General features: G+C 38.9%; 1 protein-coding gene across 2 annotated transcripts; it reads right to left on the bottom strand.

Annotated features, from left to right (window-relative positions):
- Nucleotides 1–4,469: 4,469 nt before the first annotated feature.
- LOC100698209 (putative ferric-chelate reductase 1) lies at nucleotides 4,470–18,503 on the bottom strand. 2 transcript variants are annotated; one of them, XM_003443041.5, is made up of 15 exons: nucleotides 18,132–18,501; nucleotides 16,256–16,392; nucleotides 15,882–15,979; nucleotides 15,683–15,776; nucleotides 14,427–14,630; nucleotides 13,745–13,846; nucleotides 13,028–13,172; nucleotides 12,212–12,319; nucleotides 11,478–11,593; nucleotides 11,147–11,233; nucleotides 8,331–8,422; nucleotides 6,210–6,268; nucleotides 5,952–6,089; nucleotides 5,252–5,283; nucleotides 4,470–5,142 (listed from the first exon to the last, which is right to left on the bottom strand). In XM_003443041.5, the coding sequence occupies exons 1-15, from the start codon at nucleotides 18,346–18,348 to the stop codon at nucleotides 5,053–5,055; spliced, it is 1,719 nt and encodes a 572-aa protein (XP_003443089.2). In that variant the 5' UTR covers nucleotides 18,349–18,501; the 3' UTR covers nucleotides 4,470–5,052. The 2 variants fall into 2 exon arrangements, 1 of the variants encoding a protein (XP_003443089.2); XR_002063856.2 differs by lacking the exons at nucleotides 4,470–5,142; nucleotides 6,210–6,268 and having other exon boundaries at nucleotides 18,132–18,503.
- Between the last annotated feature and the right edge of the window lie 216 nt (nucleotides 18,504–18,719).

Raw genomic sequence — 18,719 nt, 5'->3', positions numbered from 1 at the left:
CTTTAAATGCCCTCTTTTGCTTAGTCTGGTCTTTACTTTTTCTCCCAGCCCAGTTAAGTCAAGAGGCCAGCTCATTTGTAATGGCATGTGACGGACTCATACCTCCAGTGTGGTCCCTTCAATCAAAGCAAATATCTCACCTATCAATATATTTTTAAAAACTGAATTATTGTGAATTATGGCTTAAATGTGCATGAATATGCTTATAATAATAATAATAATAATAATAATAATAATAATAATAATAATACATTTTATTTGAAAGCGCCTTTCAAAAAACTCAAGGTCACTGTACACAGTAGAGTAAAAAGCAAGATAAAAGCAAGGAGTTTACACAATCATAAAACAAATTTAAAATAGTAAAATGGAGAGGTTATGTGGGATAAGCTATTTTGAACAAGTGGGTTTTGAGTTGGGACTTAAAGAGAGAGAAGGTAGAGATATTTCTTAAATCAGGAGGTAGGGAATTCCAGAGTCGAGGAGCAGAGCAGCTGAAAGCCCTGCTCCCCATGGTGACAAGACGGGGGGAGGGGACGGAGAGTGAAAGGGAAGAAGAAGATCTGAGACAACGAGATGGGGCGGTGATGTTAACCAGATCAGAGGGATATGGAGGAGAGAGATGATGAACAGCTTTAAATGTGTACAAGAGTATTTTGAAATTGATACGATATTTGACCGGGAGCCAATGAAGCTGCTGCAGAACAGGAGTGATGTGGTGGACAGAAGGGGTCCTGGTGATGATACGGGCAGCAGAATTCTGGATGCGTTGAAGCTTGTGGATGGATTTTTGAGTAAGACCAAAAAGAAGTGAATTACAATAATCAATCCGGGAAGTAACAAGGCTGTGGACAAGAATGGCAGTGGCATGCGGGGTGAGAAAAGGACGGAGACGATTAATGTTGTGCAATTGAAAATATGCAGACCGAGTAACATTATTAATGTGTGAATTGAAAGATAGAGTACTGTCGAGGATGACACCCAAACTTTTCACAGAGGAAGAAACGAAGACCGGCAAGTTATTGATAGCAATAGAGAAACTGTTGGTTCTGGATAATGTTGATTTAGTGCCTACTAAGAGGAGCTCGGATTTATTACTATTGAGTTTGAGAAAATTAGAAGAGAACCATGAATTTAGTTCAGCTAAGCAGAGGGTGAGGGAGGATGGGGGAAGAGCAGAATCAAGTTTAGTGGACAGATAAAGCTGGGTGTCATCGGCATAACAGTGAAAATGGATATTGTATTTACGGAGAATGTGTCCAAGTGGTAGAAGGTAGATAATGAAAAGAAGGGGCCCCAGGACAGATCCCTGGGGCACGCCAGTGGTCAGAGGAAAGGGCTGAGAAGTAAAGGATTTGAGTTGAATGAACTGAGTGCGATCAGACAGGTATGATTTAAACCAGGCTAGTGGAGTATGGGAGAGACCGATGGAGGCTAGCCTACTGAGAAGAATGGAGTGAGAAATAGTGTCGAAAGCAACGCTCAGATCGAGGAGAATAAGAATGGAAAGTAAGCCGGAGTCAGCTGCCATAAGAAGATCATCGGTTATTTTTATAAGTGCTGTTTCAGTGCTATGGGAGGGGCGAAAACCAGACTGGAACTGTTCATACAGATTATTATTAGTTAAATGTGAGTGGAGTTGTGTGGCAACTATTTTCTCAAGAATTTTAGAAAGGAATGGTAGATTGGAAATAGGCCGAAAATTCTCAAAATTATTGGGATCTAGACCAGTTTTTTTTTTAATAGTGGGGTGATGGCGGCAATTTTGAGGGAAGCAGGAACAGTTCCAGTGGTAAGTGAAGAGCAGATGATAGCAGATATGAGGGGAAGCAAAGAAGGTAGACATGCCTTAACCAAAACTGTAGGAATGGGGTCTAGCTGACAAGTAGAAGGTTTTGACTTACAGATGAAATCTGAAATATCAGTAACCGAGGGGAGCTGGAAAGCAGAAAAGCAGTGTGATGGGAGAGGAATTACACAGGAAGAGCTAAATGGAACATCGGAAACCAGGTCTTGGTGTATTTTGTGAATTTTCTCGATGAAAAATAATATTACAGAATCACAGAAGGAAGACGAGTAAAGGTGAGCAGGTAAAAAATCTGGTGACCTGAAAGAAGAGTTGAACAGTGAAAATCATTTGAACAGATAATGGTGGAGTAGTAAGCAGATTTTGTTTGATTAATACACTCCTTATAATACATAATATGATTATTAAACATTTCCTTGTGGATATTCAGACCAGTTTTCTTATAAAGGCACTCAAGTTGTCGTCCTTTTGCTTTCAGGAGCCTGAGTTCAGCTGTAAACCAGGGTGCTGACTGAGAGAATGATACAGATTTGGTTTTGAGTGGGGCAACAGAGTTTAGAATACTATTGAGACTAGAGTTATAATAGGAAACTAAGTCCTCTTGGGTGAGCAGGTTATGAAAATGCAAATGACTAGAGAAAGCAAAAGAAAGAGTATCAGGATTGATTTTCTTAATATTCCGAAAAGAAATGGTACGAAGGTTCTTGGTTATAGAAAAGGTCATTTTGATATTGAAAGAAAGAAGCAAGTGGTCAGAAATTAGCAGTTCATCAGCTTTGCAGTTAAAAGGAGTAAGTCCAGAGCAACAAACTAGGTCCAAAGTATGGCCCTTAGTATGAGTACATCTATTTCATGTGTTGACATCATGAAATAGATGTAAGAGATATTTTTTTTCCAAAGCCTAATTTTACAGAGATGAAAGAAATTAACCAAAATATTTGCAGTAAAATGGTTTTTCATTCCTATTGTTGGATCTTCCAGAGAGCATACAGCAAGGCCATTTTAACCAGTTTAACCACATTGGACATTTTATAAAGTTCTGAATTACAAAAGTAACATGACCTTTAAGAATTTACCATTGTTTTATTTGCTTCCGGTAACTGCAGAGTTACCTCTGTATTGTTCAGCTCGTCCATATTGTGCAACGGACAATCCAGAGGCGAAACCCCAGCATCAACAGGTTCAAAGTACAGCATTTTAGAACTTTTAGCCTCACAGACTCTCTGGAATCTAAAAAAAATCAAAATGAGATGACATTTAACAATATGAATGAGTGTTTTGATGTTATAATTAGATAAATAGGTAAAATAAATTGTTAAACACTACCAATATTTTAAGGACTTGATTATCTTCCTTAATTATGGATGGATTGTACTTTATTGGGATCTGAAAATGGACAATAAAACGAGAGCACAATGTTAATAAAAAGAGGAAAACATGATTACATGTCTAGTCTCGTGTTTTTTTTTGTATTTCCCTGGAACATTCTCTCACAGTCTGTTCTCTAAAACCTAAAAGAGGAATTATGGATTGGATCAACTGGTCCCTAAATGCAATTGACACCCCTTTCTCAACGAGAAGTTTGGGCTTGGGTGAGCCTGAGTGGTGAAGATATCTACCTATTCTGAACCATGATAACAGGGTTCTGGCTGATCGGAGCTGGCTTGGCCCTGACTTATCGAAGAATTAAGAAAGCGGAACCGGCTGTTCAAACCCCCACAAGGCTGCTTGCTGGGATTGAAACGATGGGAGAGGCGTGAGTTTCTCAAAATGGGCTCATTGAGTCAGCACGGATAAGATCTTGGAGAGGCTACGGCTGCTGTGAATACTCAGAATAAGATCTCTGACTGCAGACTGGATACATCTCGGAAGGGCTAGCCCGGAATAACATCTCTGGGCGCAAAAATGGATGACATCTCGGGGAGGCACACTGCCGTGAGTTCTCAGAAATTGGCTCCTTGAGCACAAGAAGTGACAACATCACAGAACGCAAGTATGGCGAAGCTCGCAGTTCTGCAACGGGAGATTGAGAGACCAGTGTTGGACTGTAGAACTGCTTTGAAATTCATATGAGCTGTTCGCACTAAAGTAAAAAAATAACATCACTTATGCGGATACCCCTTTGGCGCCAGCTGCAAGGCCGGAGCTGAACAAAACACCCTGATAACGACTGTGTTTAGTCTGTTCCTTCCCATTCCATGCAAGGCCACCTGGGTTGGCTGGAAATACAGTATTGCTCTGATCAGAATGGTTTGAAATCTACTCAATAGTTAAGAGATTAATAATTTAAAATCAAATAATGGAAGCTTTTTAAATCAACCTGACGTAACATTGTTAAATTACGTTACAAATACTCAATCTTGGCACCTTGATGGTTTAATAAGAACTTCAACTTTTTTCCTTTAATCTCTCCTATCAAACTGAGTTTAATCTGAGTCTGAGCAGATATTAGAGTTGCTCTATGAAAATTGTTAGTTGAAATTATTTGTGAAGAAACTCATCCTTACTAGTTAAGGTTTAAGGAATACCCAGCTCAAAGCATCAACTTGGATACAGTGTGGAAAAGAAACCAAAGATGTTCCAGTGATAGCTTTGTTTCTTTTTGGGTTAAGATAGAGTCCTGCATTTGGGTTCTGTGAGTTTTAAAAAAATAAAATAAAAAGAATAATCAAAAACTTCCTCTTTATTACTTAGTATGTCAAAGTAAAAAAAATAAAAAAATAAAAACATGCAAAGATTGGAAACATGGGTGATGAGGCACAAACCACAGACAATGAAAGTGGAAGTAAAACTAAAGGAAAAGCAGAAGAGACTCAAAACTAATACAGGAAGCAACTTAACAAGGAAACAATAGAGACAAAGACAACACTATACAAGAAAACATTGAATGGCAGAAATCGGCTGCAAACACACTGAACAGTAACAAACTACGATTTCAAAATAAGACTTCTAGAATGCACAGTCTAGTGTTTCAAAACACAAACATTACATATATAATGGACAGTAAACTTTGGCATAATGAGGTTTAATGCTGATTATCATTAAAATATACTGGCAAACTGAAAAGCACGAAAAAAACCAAAACAAAAAACACCACATAAATATATATTTTAAAGGAAATTAGTGAGATAAACTCTCCAGGATTCATCAATGGTCTGAATTTTCAGTGCAGTCTCTCATCAAGTATGTCAAAAGTGATGATAAAAATAAAAACTACAGGGAAACTCTTTGGAAGATTCTTCTGCTGCTCATTTCTGTCCAATTCCAACCAGAAGTGCCACCAAAAAGCAAAGGTTTCCCAGAAGGTAAACAATGATCAGGCAACCGTCGCCCCTGAGCTGGCAGACAAAAAAAACAAAACAAAAAAACCCCCAGTAAAATTACATTACAAATACTCCATCTTGTGGCAATCAGTGAATGTTTGCTTTTATATTTCTTTCAGCTTACCAATGCCGATTCCATTTGATCAGCAGTACCATCTGAAACCCAGAGCAAAGAACAGTGAAATATTACAGGGCATATTAACTGAAGTGAACTAAAACAGTCGGCTATGTTTTTAATCATTGTATTTATACAGCTTGAGTTATGATATTAGTTTTAAGCTTTAATGGAGTGACTAAGGAGCTTGGAAAGAAAAGCGTCTGGACTTCTTTGAGTTGCTTGAAGACGTTTCACCTCTCATCCAAGAAGCTTCTTCAGTTCTAAGGGTCAATTAGTGGGGAGAGATGAGCCCTTGTATATAGTATTGACAGAGTATTTTATTTAATAAATCATCACTACACTTCAACGCAGTTAAAGGGTAACAGCTTTTGTTCCAGCAGACTGGCATACATTCTTACGTGTTTTCACTTATCAATTAATAAATACTAATATTTGATGCCACTGTATTGCACTATCTCCACAGAAAATCTTGCAACACAATGCCTTTAAACCCCCCCCCCCCAAAAAAAACCCCCCATCCAACCCTATTCTGAAGTGTACAGGGGTTTTACTCTCTGCACACTCAGCTAAATGCTGCCAAACTGATCAGGTGGCTCTTCACAGTGCAAATGGACTGTTGGGTCTAGATCAGTTTGTCATTAAAATGTGTCTGGGTAGTGAGGATTGCTTCCTCTGTCACTGAAATGCTGAAAAACCAAAGCCTTACCTCTGTGCTTAACTATCCAGTCATGGACCTCCAACATGATAATGAAGAGAACTTCCCAGGCAAGGAAGCCACCCATCACTTTTATTAGCCACCCATCATCACTGTCAATCCTGTCCAGGCCTGTAAATATGGCTGCCACTGTGTGATACAAAGAAGCAGGCATTTTAAGATTGGCAGCAGGGGTGACAGTGAGTCCGCTATTGGAAAGGTTAGGATTTATTCAAGGGCACAAAAAAGCATCAAGTAAAACAAGCATACCTGCTAAAGATTTTATTGCCACTGCATTTAAAAAATGTGTCCAGTTAAACAGATACCTCCTATCAAAGAAAAGAGAAGAAATATTAACTCATCAGCTTCTGGAGTCCATTTGTTGAACAATAGGCAATACCCAGCACTCATGTCCTAATAGAGGCTAAAATAAAAAGATGCATTTTAAATCAATTTGGGCTCAGGGTGGGGCAGCCATCTCCTGCATCTGATTGGAAGATTCATTTTTTAATTCACAAAACCAAGTGTCATTACTGCCAATGTGAATTACAATTTTACTAAATCAATATTCAGCCTTAGTCAGTAGCAGTGTTGGTCAAGTTACTTGAAAAAAGTAATCAGTTACTAATTACTGATTACTTCCCCCAAAAAGTAATCCCGTTACTTTACTGATTACTTATTTTCAAAAGTAATCAATTACTTAGTTACTTAGTTACTTTTTAAAAACACGATTTACGACCTGAACAGGTAATAAAGCGATAGATCTTTCAGCCCAATTCTACTTTTTCTGCATAATTCATCATACAAAATGTAATCAAATGGAAAAGTCTCTTTTTAAAACTTGTTTTATTAGTTTTAATCTTTTAACTTTATGCATCAAGCAAAAATTAAATTATATGCAACATTCTCTGACTGGAAGAAATTTGTTTAACATTTAAACCTATTTTCTGCACATTCCAGCACATAAAATAAAAATTTTTTTATGTTTACACTCACTCTTTCAAATAGATGCAAGTAAAACACAGCAGAAAATAAATAAAGTCAAAGACTAGCGGTCCTGTTGCTCTATTTTCACCTGTAAAGCAGGACTGGGGTAGGCGGAGGTTTACCCTGGTGCAGGTGTGCCGCAGCGGTCAGTGGAAGAATCCGCGAGTTTCTCTGTGAATTTCACATTACGTCGTAGTACACTCGGTGCTTGCTTGGAAGTTTACGGTTTTTTTCGCTGTAAAAAGAAGTTTTCTTCCCACGCACAACGGACACTAATGTTTTTGTCACTTTTTATGGAATCAAACTCAAAATAAGGTCAGTACTTCCACGCTTTAAACGCTGCATGCTACACTCTGTCCCGCACTCGATATATTATGATCTGCAGACAGCTGTTGTCACGAACGTCGCACTCGCTTACGTCACTGTCATGAGACGTTCTCGCAAAAAATCACGGTTTTAGTAACGCAGTAACGCAGCGTTCCTACGTGAAAGTAACGGTAATCTAATTACCGTTTTTGCAATAGTAATCCCTTACATTACTCGTTACTTGAAAAAAGTAATCAGATTACAGTAACGCGTTACTTGTAACGCGTTACTGCCCATCTCTGGTCAGTAGCATATGTTCCAAAGTCTGGACTGTGAAAGACCATTAATATAGTCCCTGGAGTCTCTAGCTTTCCATTTAATATTAGAGTAGTTACGGAGTTGCTTTCCTTTGCAGATGTGTTGCCGAGTGAGGAAAGTCAATTAAGAAAAAAAAAGTAAAATAAAAAGCGCAAACAGGTTGGTGGTGTATCAGTGGCTTCCATTTAGGATTAGATTTCTTCCCTACAGTCACCTAGCCGGCCAGTTCAGGAAAAACTGGTGGGGGACAGTTTCAGGGCAAAGCTACTTGTAGTAGGATTTTTTTGAAACCATGGGGAGCCCAGTCTTGCATTCATTGAGCCTTGCCTCCAAAGCTACAGCCAGGCTACTTTTGTTAAAAGGAGCACTGGCACTAAGAGGCCAAAGGAATAACTCATATGCAAATATTTCCTACTTGGTGTGTCAGTGTAAAATTGTTCTGTGATAATAGGTTAAACTTTGCAAAAGTTTGAAATTGCAAAAACATTTCTGGATGAAGTATGAATACAACTCTCAGGCCAACAACTAAATTTATAACTGGTACTTTAAATGCACTGCTCCCTCTGCAGTTATTAAGGAAAACTATTCCTGTCCCTTTGGTTCATGGTTTTTACAAAACTTGTAATTGTATGGGTTATTTAAATAAAATTAAAAAAAGGAAAAAAAGAAAAAAAAAGTCAGGCTATTTTTTAATTTGTTTGAAAAAAAAAATTGAACACAGTACTCTTAAATGTGTATTGAATGTCACAGTATATTGAATAAACACAGATTGATACATACAGGTGATGTTGTGGCCCGCAGCGCAGCAAAGCCCCAATAGGCTGGATGAGTGAGAGGATCATAACCAGGCAGCCCAACACTGGATGTGCTCCCTGAAAACCAAACACACCAACTGTCACACACTGAAGTATTTCATTTGGCTATTCACACGCACGAAAAAAAGGTTAACCTTTTGTAGTATACATTTCTTTTGATTGATAGTCAAACTTTGGTCAAACTGCAGTTTGACTAATCAAAAGACTTCAGAATAGGAGTCTAAAATACAACATATCAAATGATATTGATAGTACCCTCTTATGAGTTCCAAATTCCTTTAAATGGTAAATTGGAACTTGCTCAGGTTTATCACTCAAAGCCTTTCCTACTAAAACTTTTACACTTGGGCATAGATAAGTGCTGTAAGAAGTATTTTTCCCCCTCACATTCTCACTCTTGTACGGATACTTCAGGGGCAAGTAAAGATTCAGCATCTTCCCCAAGGATGCTACTTGCAGACTGGAGGAGCTGAGGATTGATCTACCTGCCTTCCATTTGATAGACGATTTGCTCTACCACTTGAGCAAAGGTAAAGCCTCCAGAAATAATCACACAGTGAAATGTACGAGTGTACCTTTGGGAATACCATGAGAACTTAATTGTTTCTATATGTAACTCAGATGATGGGCTTCTGCTCCACTTGCATTTTGCCTCAATGATTTGCAATACTAGCTTATTAAAAAACATAAAATGGACCAACTTTTGTCTTCTCCATAGTTTGTGTTTTGTCCTTTCGGTTGTTCATGGTGCTGCCATTTTTTTCTCCAATCACACAACAATCAGAAGCTGCAGATGACCACCATCCTTCAGTCTGGTTTTGCCAAATGGGAGTTGTTTCACCACACCAAATCAAGGGGGTGTTCCAACCCTGGTATGGTTGTTGCAGTTACATTAAGTTACAGTGACTTGACTGTTCTATAGAAAACTAAAGTGAAACCAAATAGATGCAGCCCATGTTTCATCAGATTCATTTATCCCTCAAAATTATCTCAACTTTCTGAAGCCTTTGAAATGTGGATTGGTTGTCAAAAGCCATCGTTTCTGCACTACCACTACAACACTTTAAACCCATCTGTTCAAATTTGCATATTCACTGTGAACCCACTGTTTGTTCATTTTATCTTGTGCTTTTATTTTATTGTTCTTCATTTTTCCATTATGTGTTTTATTCTATTGTAAAGTGTCATTGGTTGTCTTGAAAGGTGCTTTATAAATACAATTTATTTTTATTATTATAAATGTATTATAACTGGTGGGGGGGAAAAGTGCAGTCAAACTTGGCTTTTTTTTTAAAGACAAATTACAGTCACTTTAAGGTCCACAACTCAACCCCATATAAGTGGTTGTTGGTAGTGGGAAGGAAGTATTCCTTTCCATTCTGTTAGAAACCTGCAGCAGAACCAAGCTCAGGTGATGCGGCCATCTGCTGCAACGGTTGAGGTGATGGGAGACAAGACAGACAACATGTTATGGAAGAGAGCCAGAGAATAACTAAAGATTAAATGCAGAGTGATGTATAAACACCATTTGCTGTTTCTAAGCAGCAGGGCTTGCGTAGGTGTTTGGACTATTAAAATTTGAATGGCTGACAATTTTCTTCAAACAGAAAACACATTCCTTGTTTGTGCCCAAGGTAATGATTTCTGTGCCATATCAAGTAAATCTTCAGCCTTCACTTTAGATAATCATGACAAATCTCTTGTTCACTCTTGTTTTTTTCCCCCCCACTTATGAAAAATGCCAAGTTGATTTCTATTGTGTCACACTTGGAATTAGAAATTGTTTGCTTTCATTTATCTGAATTACTGCAATTCCTTATTCATTTTTCTCAAAACCTCCTTGGAACACACTTGCAAGTTGTTTAGAACACAACTGTTTGGGTTCCAAGTACTCTTGTGCCACACCCTTGTTAAATTCAGTGGTACCAACCCCTTATCAACTTCAGAGACCGATTTAAGATTTTAGTTTGGACTTTCAGAGGTCTGCGTGGACAAGTTCTGGCATAAATCAGTGAATCTTTACATCTATACATACAGTGCAGCTCCCTGAGCCAACAGGCCCTGATCACAAGGTGGAGAACTAAAGGAGATGAGTCCACTGTGGTAAAAGCTCAGACTTAAACTTGCCGTCCCATAATGCCTGAGATCTATTGACTTGGTTTCTATTAAGAATTCGACTACAAGAAGAAAAAAACAAAAACAAAACACAAGTAAAACCTTCTTTTTAACCCTACTTTTAAGGCAACTTTGTGACATTTATCTTGAAAGGTGCTAAATAAACAAAAGTAATGTAGGATTTAAAAATTAACATTGTAGGAAATTGAAGTGTTGCAACATAATTTGGCATGCATTGGCTTTCATATAGTCAAGTAATCAATTTGTATTCAACAATTACAATCAAAACTGTCAATACTAGGATTGACTTCATATCAATGCCAATGCACATAACATTATATTTACTGAGGAGAAGAAAATCACTCAGATAAACCCAATTATAGTCATTGATTATGGCTGACCTGTAATGAAAAACAAATATAACCTGTGTGGTTGTAGCGGAGCCAGTATACTAACCCCAGACCAGTCCTGAGCATGAGTGAATAATTGGTATTCAATGATTACAAACAAAACCTTTGTGAACTTCAATACTCGGGCCAAGTTCATATCATAAAAATCATTATTTACTACAAAATAGTGTTACACAGGTAAACCTAATTTTGTCATTTGATTGACCTGTAATGAAAAACACAACAAATCGACTTCGATCAGAGTCGGTGTACTAACCCCAGACCAGTCCTGAGCATACGAGAAAGCGAGGATGAAAGCGATGATTGTGGCAGCTACCGTCAGACACATTACTGCAACATGGACCTGGAGGAACACAAAGAATACGACATGATATTAAGCCAACCAAACCAATCACCTGTTCCCACATGACATTACGCTTTGATCAAGCTCTCTTACGAGTCTAACATATCTGAAATATGATGCTTAATATTTTTAGTTGTAACATTTATTCTAGATGCAAAAACACAAACTTTAAGTCATTTTCGAGGCTAGTTTAGTTTGCAGAAACTTTAGTATCAGATTGAAAAGATATAATATGATGTCTCACCACAAACCAGAGATCTTTGTTGCACATTCTCTTTCCCTTGGCCATTTTTTTCAGATATCGGGCAACCATCATTCCTAGTGATGCTGTGGTCATCCAGGCAATCAGCATCAGTGCACCTGAAACACAGTTTAATACTGGCATTCTCTCCACTTGACAGCAGTAGTCACATTTCTGATTGAAACTGGTGGAGTCAACAGAACAAAGCTAATATCACAGTGAGTAGCCAAGCAGCAACTTTGGGTAAAAGTAAAAAGAAACTGAGTCTATTCCCAGAATTAGAGGTAAAGACAACAGCATAGAAATATTTTTCATATCTTTCAAAATCTAGTTGTTGTTTTTTTTAATTGATCATTTGAAGATGATTACAAGTTACTTTTTTGCATTTTGGCAAGTCCTTGTCTCATGATGAAGGCAAGACTTATTGCAGAGCAATCAACCATCTATTGTGTTCACTTTACTTTATTTTAAGTTCACTTTAAATACCTTCGAGTCTACTCAGCATTATAGATTAATCTTATTGAAAGTATAACTAAAATGTCCCCATGTTCTCAGTAGCATTTATCCTGACCAGACACCTTTTCACACCATGGCTGGCGACAGTTTGGCCAAAGTGAGAAATTACTTTGCTGACTGATCCACAACCCCCCCCAAAAGAAAAAAAAGAAGAAGAAGAAGAAGAAGAAAAAAAACAACAATACAACACTTCACACAGATCTCTCTGTGCAAGATCTTACCATGAGCTTTCATGATATCAGGAAAGTCACCATTGCCGACAGCCAGAGGACTATAAATATTGATCGCTTTATTGCTGGAGAAGTCATCTGTATGGAATTTTATTTGTCCTGCAGGAAAGATGTAGCAAAGCTTACACAAGTGTATGCGTGCGAGTCAGTATATGTCACAAAGGCAAACACTTAAACACACATTCACAACAACACTCACATTTCACAGAATAAGCTATTAATAATTTCCCACATACAAATTCAGCTGTGGTGGCAGAAACTGAAAGTGGGCTTCATCATTCATAATGCATACATGGAAAATGTCTGGCACTGAAGTTGTGAGGAGGAGAAAAAAGAAAAATGAAAAGCCACAGCTGGAATAATGAAAAGGTAAAAGTGAGCATGAAGGGCATCAGCTTACTGGAGATACCCATTTGCTGAATCTATTGCATGTTAGTAATGAACCATTTTTAACCAGCTGGGTTAAGATTTGTTGTCAACATGTGGCTGTGTAGATTCTTCATCCTGCAAGAATGTCTTGAGAATGACTGCTATTTCATGTTAATATGTTATGAAGTCCAAAAATACTGACTATGACTACTACAACATTAACTATATAGCTAGCTTTTAAGTTTTATCAAACTTTTTTTTGGTTTTTTTTGTTTGTTTGTTTTTTTTTCATTGGATGCTCTATTTATCTTATTGATCCAATTTGTTAAATTAGATAGATCGCATGCCAAGCATCATTAAAAAGACACCTTTAGAAAATGTTTTAAAAGGATGACTGGTTTGGTGCAAGAAACCATCTGGCACATGAAGTTACGTTACCGCTGCTGGTGGGTCCATGGACAAACAACAGGTAGTAGGATTGGTTGAAACCTGAAGTCCCCTGAATAGAAATTACATTCGTAGTAGTGAAGGAACAGCTGATGACACCGTTTTGCACCGACGTTGTTACATTATAAACATTTCCCTGTAGGACACAAAAAAATGCCACAAATTTCAGATATAATTCATGCCATCAAGTGGAGAAATATATACTCACACACACACACACTTCACTTTTTCTAAGAGCAGCAGCAAAGAAAAAGCATTAACTATTTAACCCTTGTATGGCGTTCGTATTTTTGTTACTCAGCCAGTGTTCATGGGTCTGGTGGACCCGCTGGAGTTTTGGCTTTCCAATTAACACTATCAAACAATTTTATGTTAAATTACTCAACAGATGTTTACTTTATCCCAATTACGAGCCATGTGAACAGCAAACATGGTTAATTTTTTCCTTTTACCTTTGTTCGATCACATTTATGAATTAATGTGCTTCTCGTTTTTTGTCAATAAAATGTTATAAAAAAAATAAAATCAGTTCTAATCAAGTGTACATATCCTTATACCATATTTTGCAGGTTTTGATGGTATATACTGCCTAAAGGGGCAACGGCCTCTAAATGGCATGGGTCTCACAGACCCGAACACCATACAAGGGTTAATTAAATCTAAACATTGTAGTCTGACAAATCACTGATATCAGGAAAACTTTAGTACCAGAGGACGCGTTTCTGGCTTTGATCGACCTGTTGAATACATGTGTTGCACACCAGCTTGTCCATTGCTGTTTACGCCGCAAACATAAATATCATCATTTCCCTGAGGAAAGAAATATAGGAATAAATTAGCACACTTTGTTAGTTGTGAATAATTTTGCATTGCTCACAAAAAGGAATCATCATAATATTTTATTAATCCTAGAGAAAGTTATGCAACTTGCAGGCAAGTGAACAATGATTGCATTACAGCAGGTTTTCACTAACAGGTGCTGTTAAAGACAAGTACACCAAGAGCCTTATTGTTGTGATCTCTTAAAACAGCGGTCCCCAACCTTTTTTGCCTCACGGACCGGTTTATGCCCGACAATATTTTCACGGACCGGCAATAAGGTGTCGCGGATAAATACAACAAAATAAAACTAGTGCCGGTACCGAAAAAAGAAGATTTATTCATAACACACGTGAAAAGACTCAGGAAAACCGAGTTAACGATAAAAACGATAACAAAATAATGCTGAAAACCGATAAAAACCCTGAAAACCATACATTTCACACCTGAGCCTCAACTCTCGCGGCCCGGTACCAAACAACTCACGGACCGGTACCGGTCCGAGGCCCGGGGGTTGGGGACCGCTGTCTTAAAACATTTCATAGAATGAAGAATTTTGTCTTTACACTACCATTATTTGATCAGCAGAGAATCCAAAAGCGATGTATCCTTCATTAGGACCAGTCATCTCATAGCGGACGGCTATACCACCAGGTAACATCATGGCTGACATGAAATAACAGCTAGAACTGACTGCTGGGTCACAGTTTGGAGGCTGACTGAAGCACACCTTGGTGACCCCACAGCTAGCACTAGAGATGGATCCAGCTGATTTCTGGATACAGACAAATGGAAAGAAATTGCATCATTATTTTGAAAATGCCATCTTATTTCCTCACTTTACATGTATATTTACACTAAGCCAAAGCTCATTACACGATGTCAGTACTGCACATTACTGTTATACAACTCTGCTAACAAACTACAGAGACTGTGTACACATGGTATAATTACATGAGTGCATTAATTTCAATTGCTTATTCCACCTAGGGTCATGGGTGGGCCTGAGCCCATCTCAGTGTATCCTAGTTGTCAAAGAGTGAGACGGGTCAAACAATCAGAGATAACAGAGACGGCACACACTCACACCTACGGCCTGTTAAGACTCAAATTAATCTAATGAGGATAGCATACAGAGAGGTACAGGGAGAACATCCAGAGTTCATGGGTCAATGATAGTGCTAACCAGTGAACCACCATGCTTGCCCTAACATCAGTCTATGAAGTTCTTGCCTATTTGACATGGCCAACTGAAAATGTCTTGCATGATATTTTCAAGACCAAAATGCATGTCTGAGACTTCACTTGAAAGTTAACGGTGTACAACAGTTTCTGAAAATGTGATTTGTTGGCAAAGTTGAGAGAAAACCAAACACTCACCCTAATCCTGGCAGATATGAGGAGGGCAGTAAAATCTTGAACAAAAAGCCACATTTAAATTTTGACAGGATCACGATCTACCAGGTTCACCTGTTGTATGAACACCTAGGTCTGGTTTGTTTCACCCTAGCTTTATAGGTGATTCTAACTATACACTCAACAATGACTTTAGAAATTTGCGGTGGGATGACTAACTTTACACCACCTTGTCTAGCATTCACACACACCTGCACTCTCATGGCTGAGGGCAACTCCGGCTACTCTGACAAACAGGTTGTTGAAACCGGGTGTGAACCACCAACCTAACAAATAAACTGCCATCAGGCTCAAAGCCAACAGACACTTTTAAATCAGCCCATTTGACTGATGAGTCAGCTAGACTAATTGCCAGTTTCGTAGTTTGTTAGTGAATTTTACACTGTGTTCAGAACAGACATAGTTACTTACAACTGCCGATCGAGCAGCTCTACGATTAGTGAAGGTCAGGACAGGGCTCGTCACATTAACCCAAAATGTTGTAGAACTCTGCACAAAGGATGCACTGCGGGGACACCAAAACCAGTGTGAACTGGGGTATAAACACTTGAGCGTTATGAAAAGCGCTTTGCTCACATGTGCAAGGCAACACAATAGAATTCGATTTTACCGGAACTGAACAGCTTTGATGTCTCTTGATGGTTCTGATTTCCATGTCACCTGAATGTAGCTGCTATTAAAGCCTGACCTGTGGGACACAGCTGAGTTCTGGACACATGTGCATACACACAAGAGAGAGCAAATGATATGTGAAATACCATACACTTTACTGTTCATTAGCTTGTCACAAAAACTAATAGCACTGTATTTAGGATAGGTAGGTCCACATGCTCCCTGCTGCAGTGCTGAAGTACACATTTTTTTCTTTTGTTACAATTTCCATGCTAACAGTCAGCAAAACAAATGACAGTATATTCAGTACAAGAATGACGCGTATCACACATGCTGCTAGTATCAGCGTCCAGAAAATTAAAGGAAACTCACAGGTCTTTGGCTGCAGGTGAGGAGTTTAGCAGCCCCTGCTGGTATGGCAAAGGAACCCACAGGAGTCTCGTTTCCCACTTCTCTAGCCTCCAACAGGAAACCAGTGAATGGTGTTGAGACCGGACCCTGTAGCTCAACTTGGAGTCACAGAAAAACAAAATGTTAGCTTTGCGGTCACATTCAGGAAAGACCTGACAGTAAATTTAGATATTAAGATACTTCAAAGTTTTGTTCGAATAAAGAAAGAGTAACTAGTGTTATTAATCTTTGATGAAGCTACAGAAGTTGCATTAAAATAACTTTGTCTGATAAGATGGTTAAAACCAGGCCGACGGGGGAAACTGTTCCACTTCCTATCGCAGTCACACCTGCAGAAAACAGGGCTGACTAAAAGGGGCATGGGGTTTACTATTTATTTCAAGGCATTTGTACAATTTCAGTTTTAGAGTAAAATAAATGTAATTTGGATTGCTACTTTGAAATCTAAAGTTCAATCACTAGCCCACGAAAAAACGCACAAAAACACGTACACATGAACGCACATCAAATCTACCACATCTCGGAGATGCAATGCTGTCAACGCTTTGGGTTGAGAAGTGGAATCCGACCAAAGAAAGAACCATTCAGTCAAATATTTTAACGAGTCTTCTTTTACAGTATTACTACTATAAATGGGAGTCCCAACTAACAGTTGTGGCAGATGTTATTCAGAGTCATTTAGAAAATTAAGCAAAGAGACTGCTGAAAAAGTCCCAAGCTGTCTCTCTGAAACGCACAGAATAGATAAAAAGGAACACTTTGAAAACTCCTCAGATCTCAGCTGGTGAAAAATTAGGCTGGATGACTGTACTGAAATCAACTTTGTAATGCGTTCGGAATGAAAGGATGACATTTGATCGAAATGTTGTCGGACTACACAATCACAAGCAGCAATTGTAACGTGCGGTGGAGATGAAGCCAGCCGCGGAGGTGTGCAGGTGGATAGCGAATGAGCAACAGCTTCTGACTTTCCAAAAGTACTCATTTATTTACAATATCAAAAATAAAAGTGTCACCTCTACCACACATTACTAACGAGCACACTAGTCCGCGTACACACGGGAGCATCCATTACAGGGAGAGTACGAAGAAAAACAAAAAGGGGGTGACACACCAGTCATGAGACAGAAGGCGCCGCCATGTGGTGATACACTGCATTACAACAGCAACTGTTACACAATCAGGAACCTCTGTAGGCGTGATGCTGTCGTAGTGTCTCATTTTCAAAACTAATGAAGACAAAACAACAACAACAACAACAACAAAAACCCGTTAAAAGGACGAGGAGTCAAAGTCTCAGTGACCTTCATCTTTAAAACTATTCCTGTTTTGGCTGTTGTCGCACTGCTGTCTCTAGAGCGCTTGTTGTTAATTTCATTACATCAAAGCAGCTGAAGCACACCTCCCTCTTACTGAACTCATCAGCTCAGTAACCCAAAACTTTGACTTCATGCTATATTCCAATTGAAAAGTGTATTTTCAATGTTTTTCAGCAGTGTCTTGGTATACTGAATGAAAGCTTCCTTCTCTGTGTTTAGAGACTGTAACCAGGGTGAAAGTGGGATTTGGTTCGTTGGGGGGGGGGGGGCTTCAGTGTTGGTCCTTCAGCACGAGGAATTGGATTGTTTAGAAATAAATCCTAATCTTTGGATTTAGATCAGCCAAAAATCTGTCCAGAATGAATCCAGGTGTAATTTGTTATACAAACAACGTGACAACAAACAGTGTTATTAAGAAACACGAAGAGAAATTTAAAGATGAAAAATTCATTGCATTTATTTTCTGACTTGTCTCACCGACACCAGTTAATCTGAAACACCGGCCGTCTTTCACTTACCTTTGACATCCTCTCCAAGTCTGTACCGTTTGTGCTCAGTTGTGACAGTAAAGGGTGACGGTGCTGTCTGTGGGCTCAGCCCAGAGCGGTGGAGTTGCATGTCTTCACAGCTGTCTATAACCAGACCTGAGCGGTAGCCTCGGACCGGTGGAACAGTGCAGAGTAGCAGCAACACAAGAAGCTCCATTGCAACTAGATTATTTTTCAGGCGACTCATCACTCTAGTCAGTGAGAAACAACGAGCACCAGTATCACAGGACTGCTGATGAGCAGGGCGGAGCACTGCAGGTAACTGAGATGAGATGCTTAAGTGCTGGCGCTGTTTCAACAGTGTGTCCAGGGAGCGCCGATATTTTGAAATTCTGCTACCAGGTGTGGGTAAATATACCCGCGTCATGTGACCATGGAGTTCTCAGAGGTGACTTTCCTGTAGTGTTTTCGCGGGGGAGGAGAAAGGATTCGTATTTTTACCAAGCCAAGTGGACTTGGTTTTATGATTAATGAAGTTAGGGTACCGCCTCCTTTATTTATTACAAGCGCGCACACGCGCATGTAAAAGAAAACAATATCCGAAGACTAAATATTATT

Source organism: Oreochromis niloticus, linkage group LG11 (assembly GCF_001858045.2).
Source record: "Oreochromis niloticus isolate F11D_XX linkage group LG11, O_niloticus_UMD_NMBU, whole genome shotgun sequence".
NCBI classification, from domain to species: domain Eukaryota; kingdom Metazoa; phylum Chordata; class Actinopteri; order Cichliformes; family Cichlidae; genus Oreochromis; species Oreochromis niloticus.
The sequence above is the reverse complement of the archived record's forward strand: the minus strand, read 5'-3'. Positions and strand labels throughout refer to the sequence as shown.

Excerpts from the sequence above, each read along its gene's own strand:
- LOC100698209 (XM_003443041.5), bottom strand. The coding sequence starts at position 18,348 with ATGAGTCGCCTGAAAAATAATCTAGTTGCAATGGAGCTTCTTGTGTTG. Across the intron at positions 6,090-6,209 it reads GGCAATAAAATCTTTAGCAG|TGGCAGCCATATTTACAGGC; the intron begins GTATGCTTGTTT and ends TGTATCACACAG. Across the intron at positions 5,284-5,951 it reads CTGGATAGTTAAGCACAGAG|ATGGTACTGCTGATCAAATG; the intron begins GTAAGGCTTTGG and ends TCTGGGTTTCAG.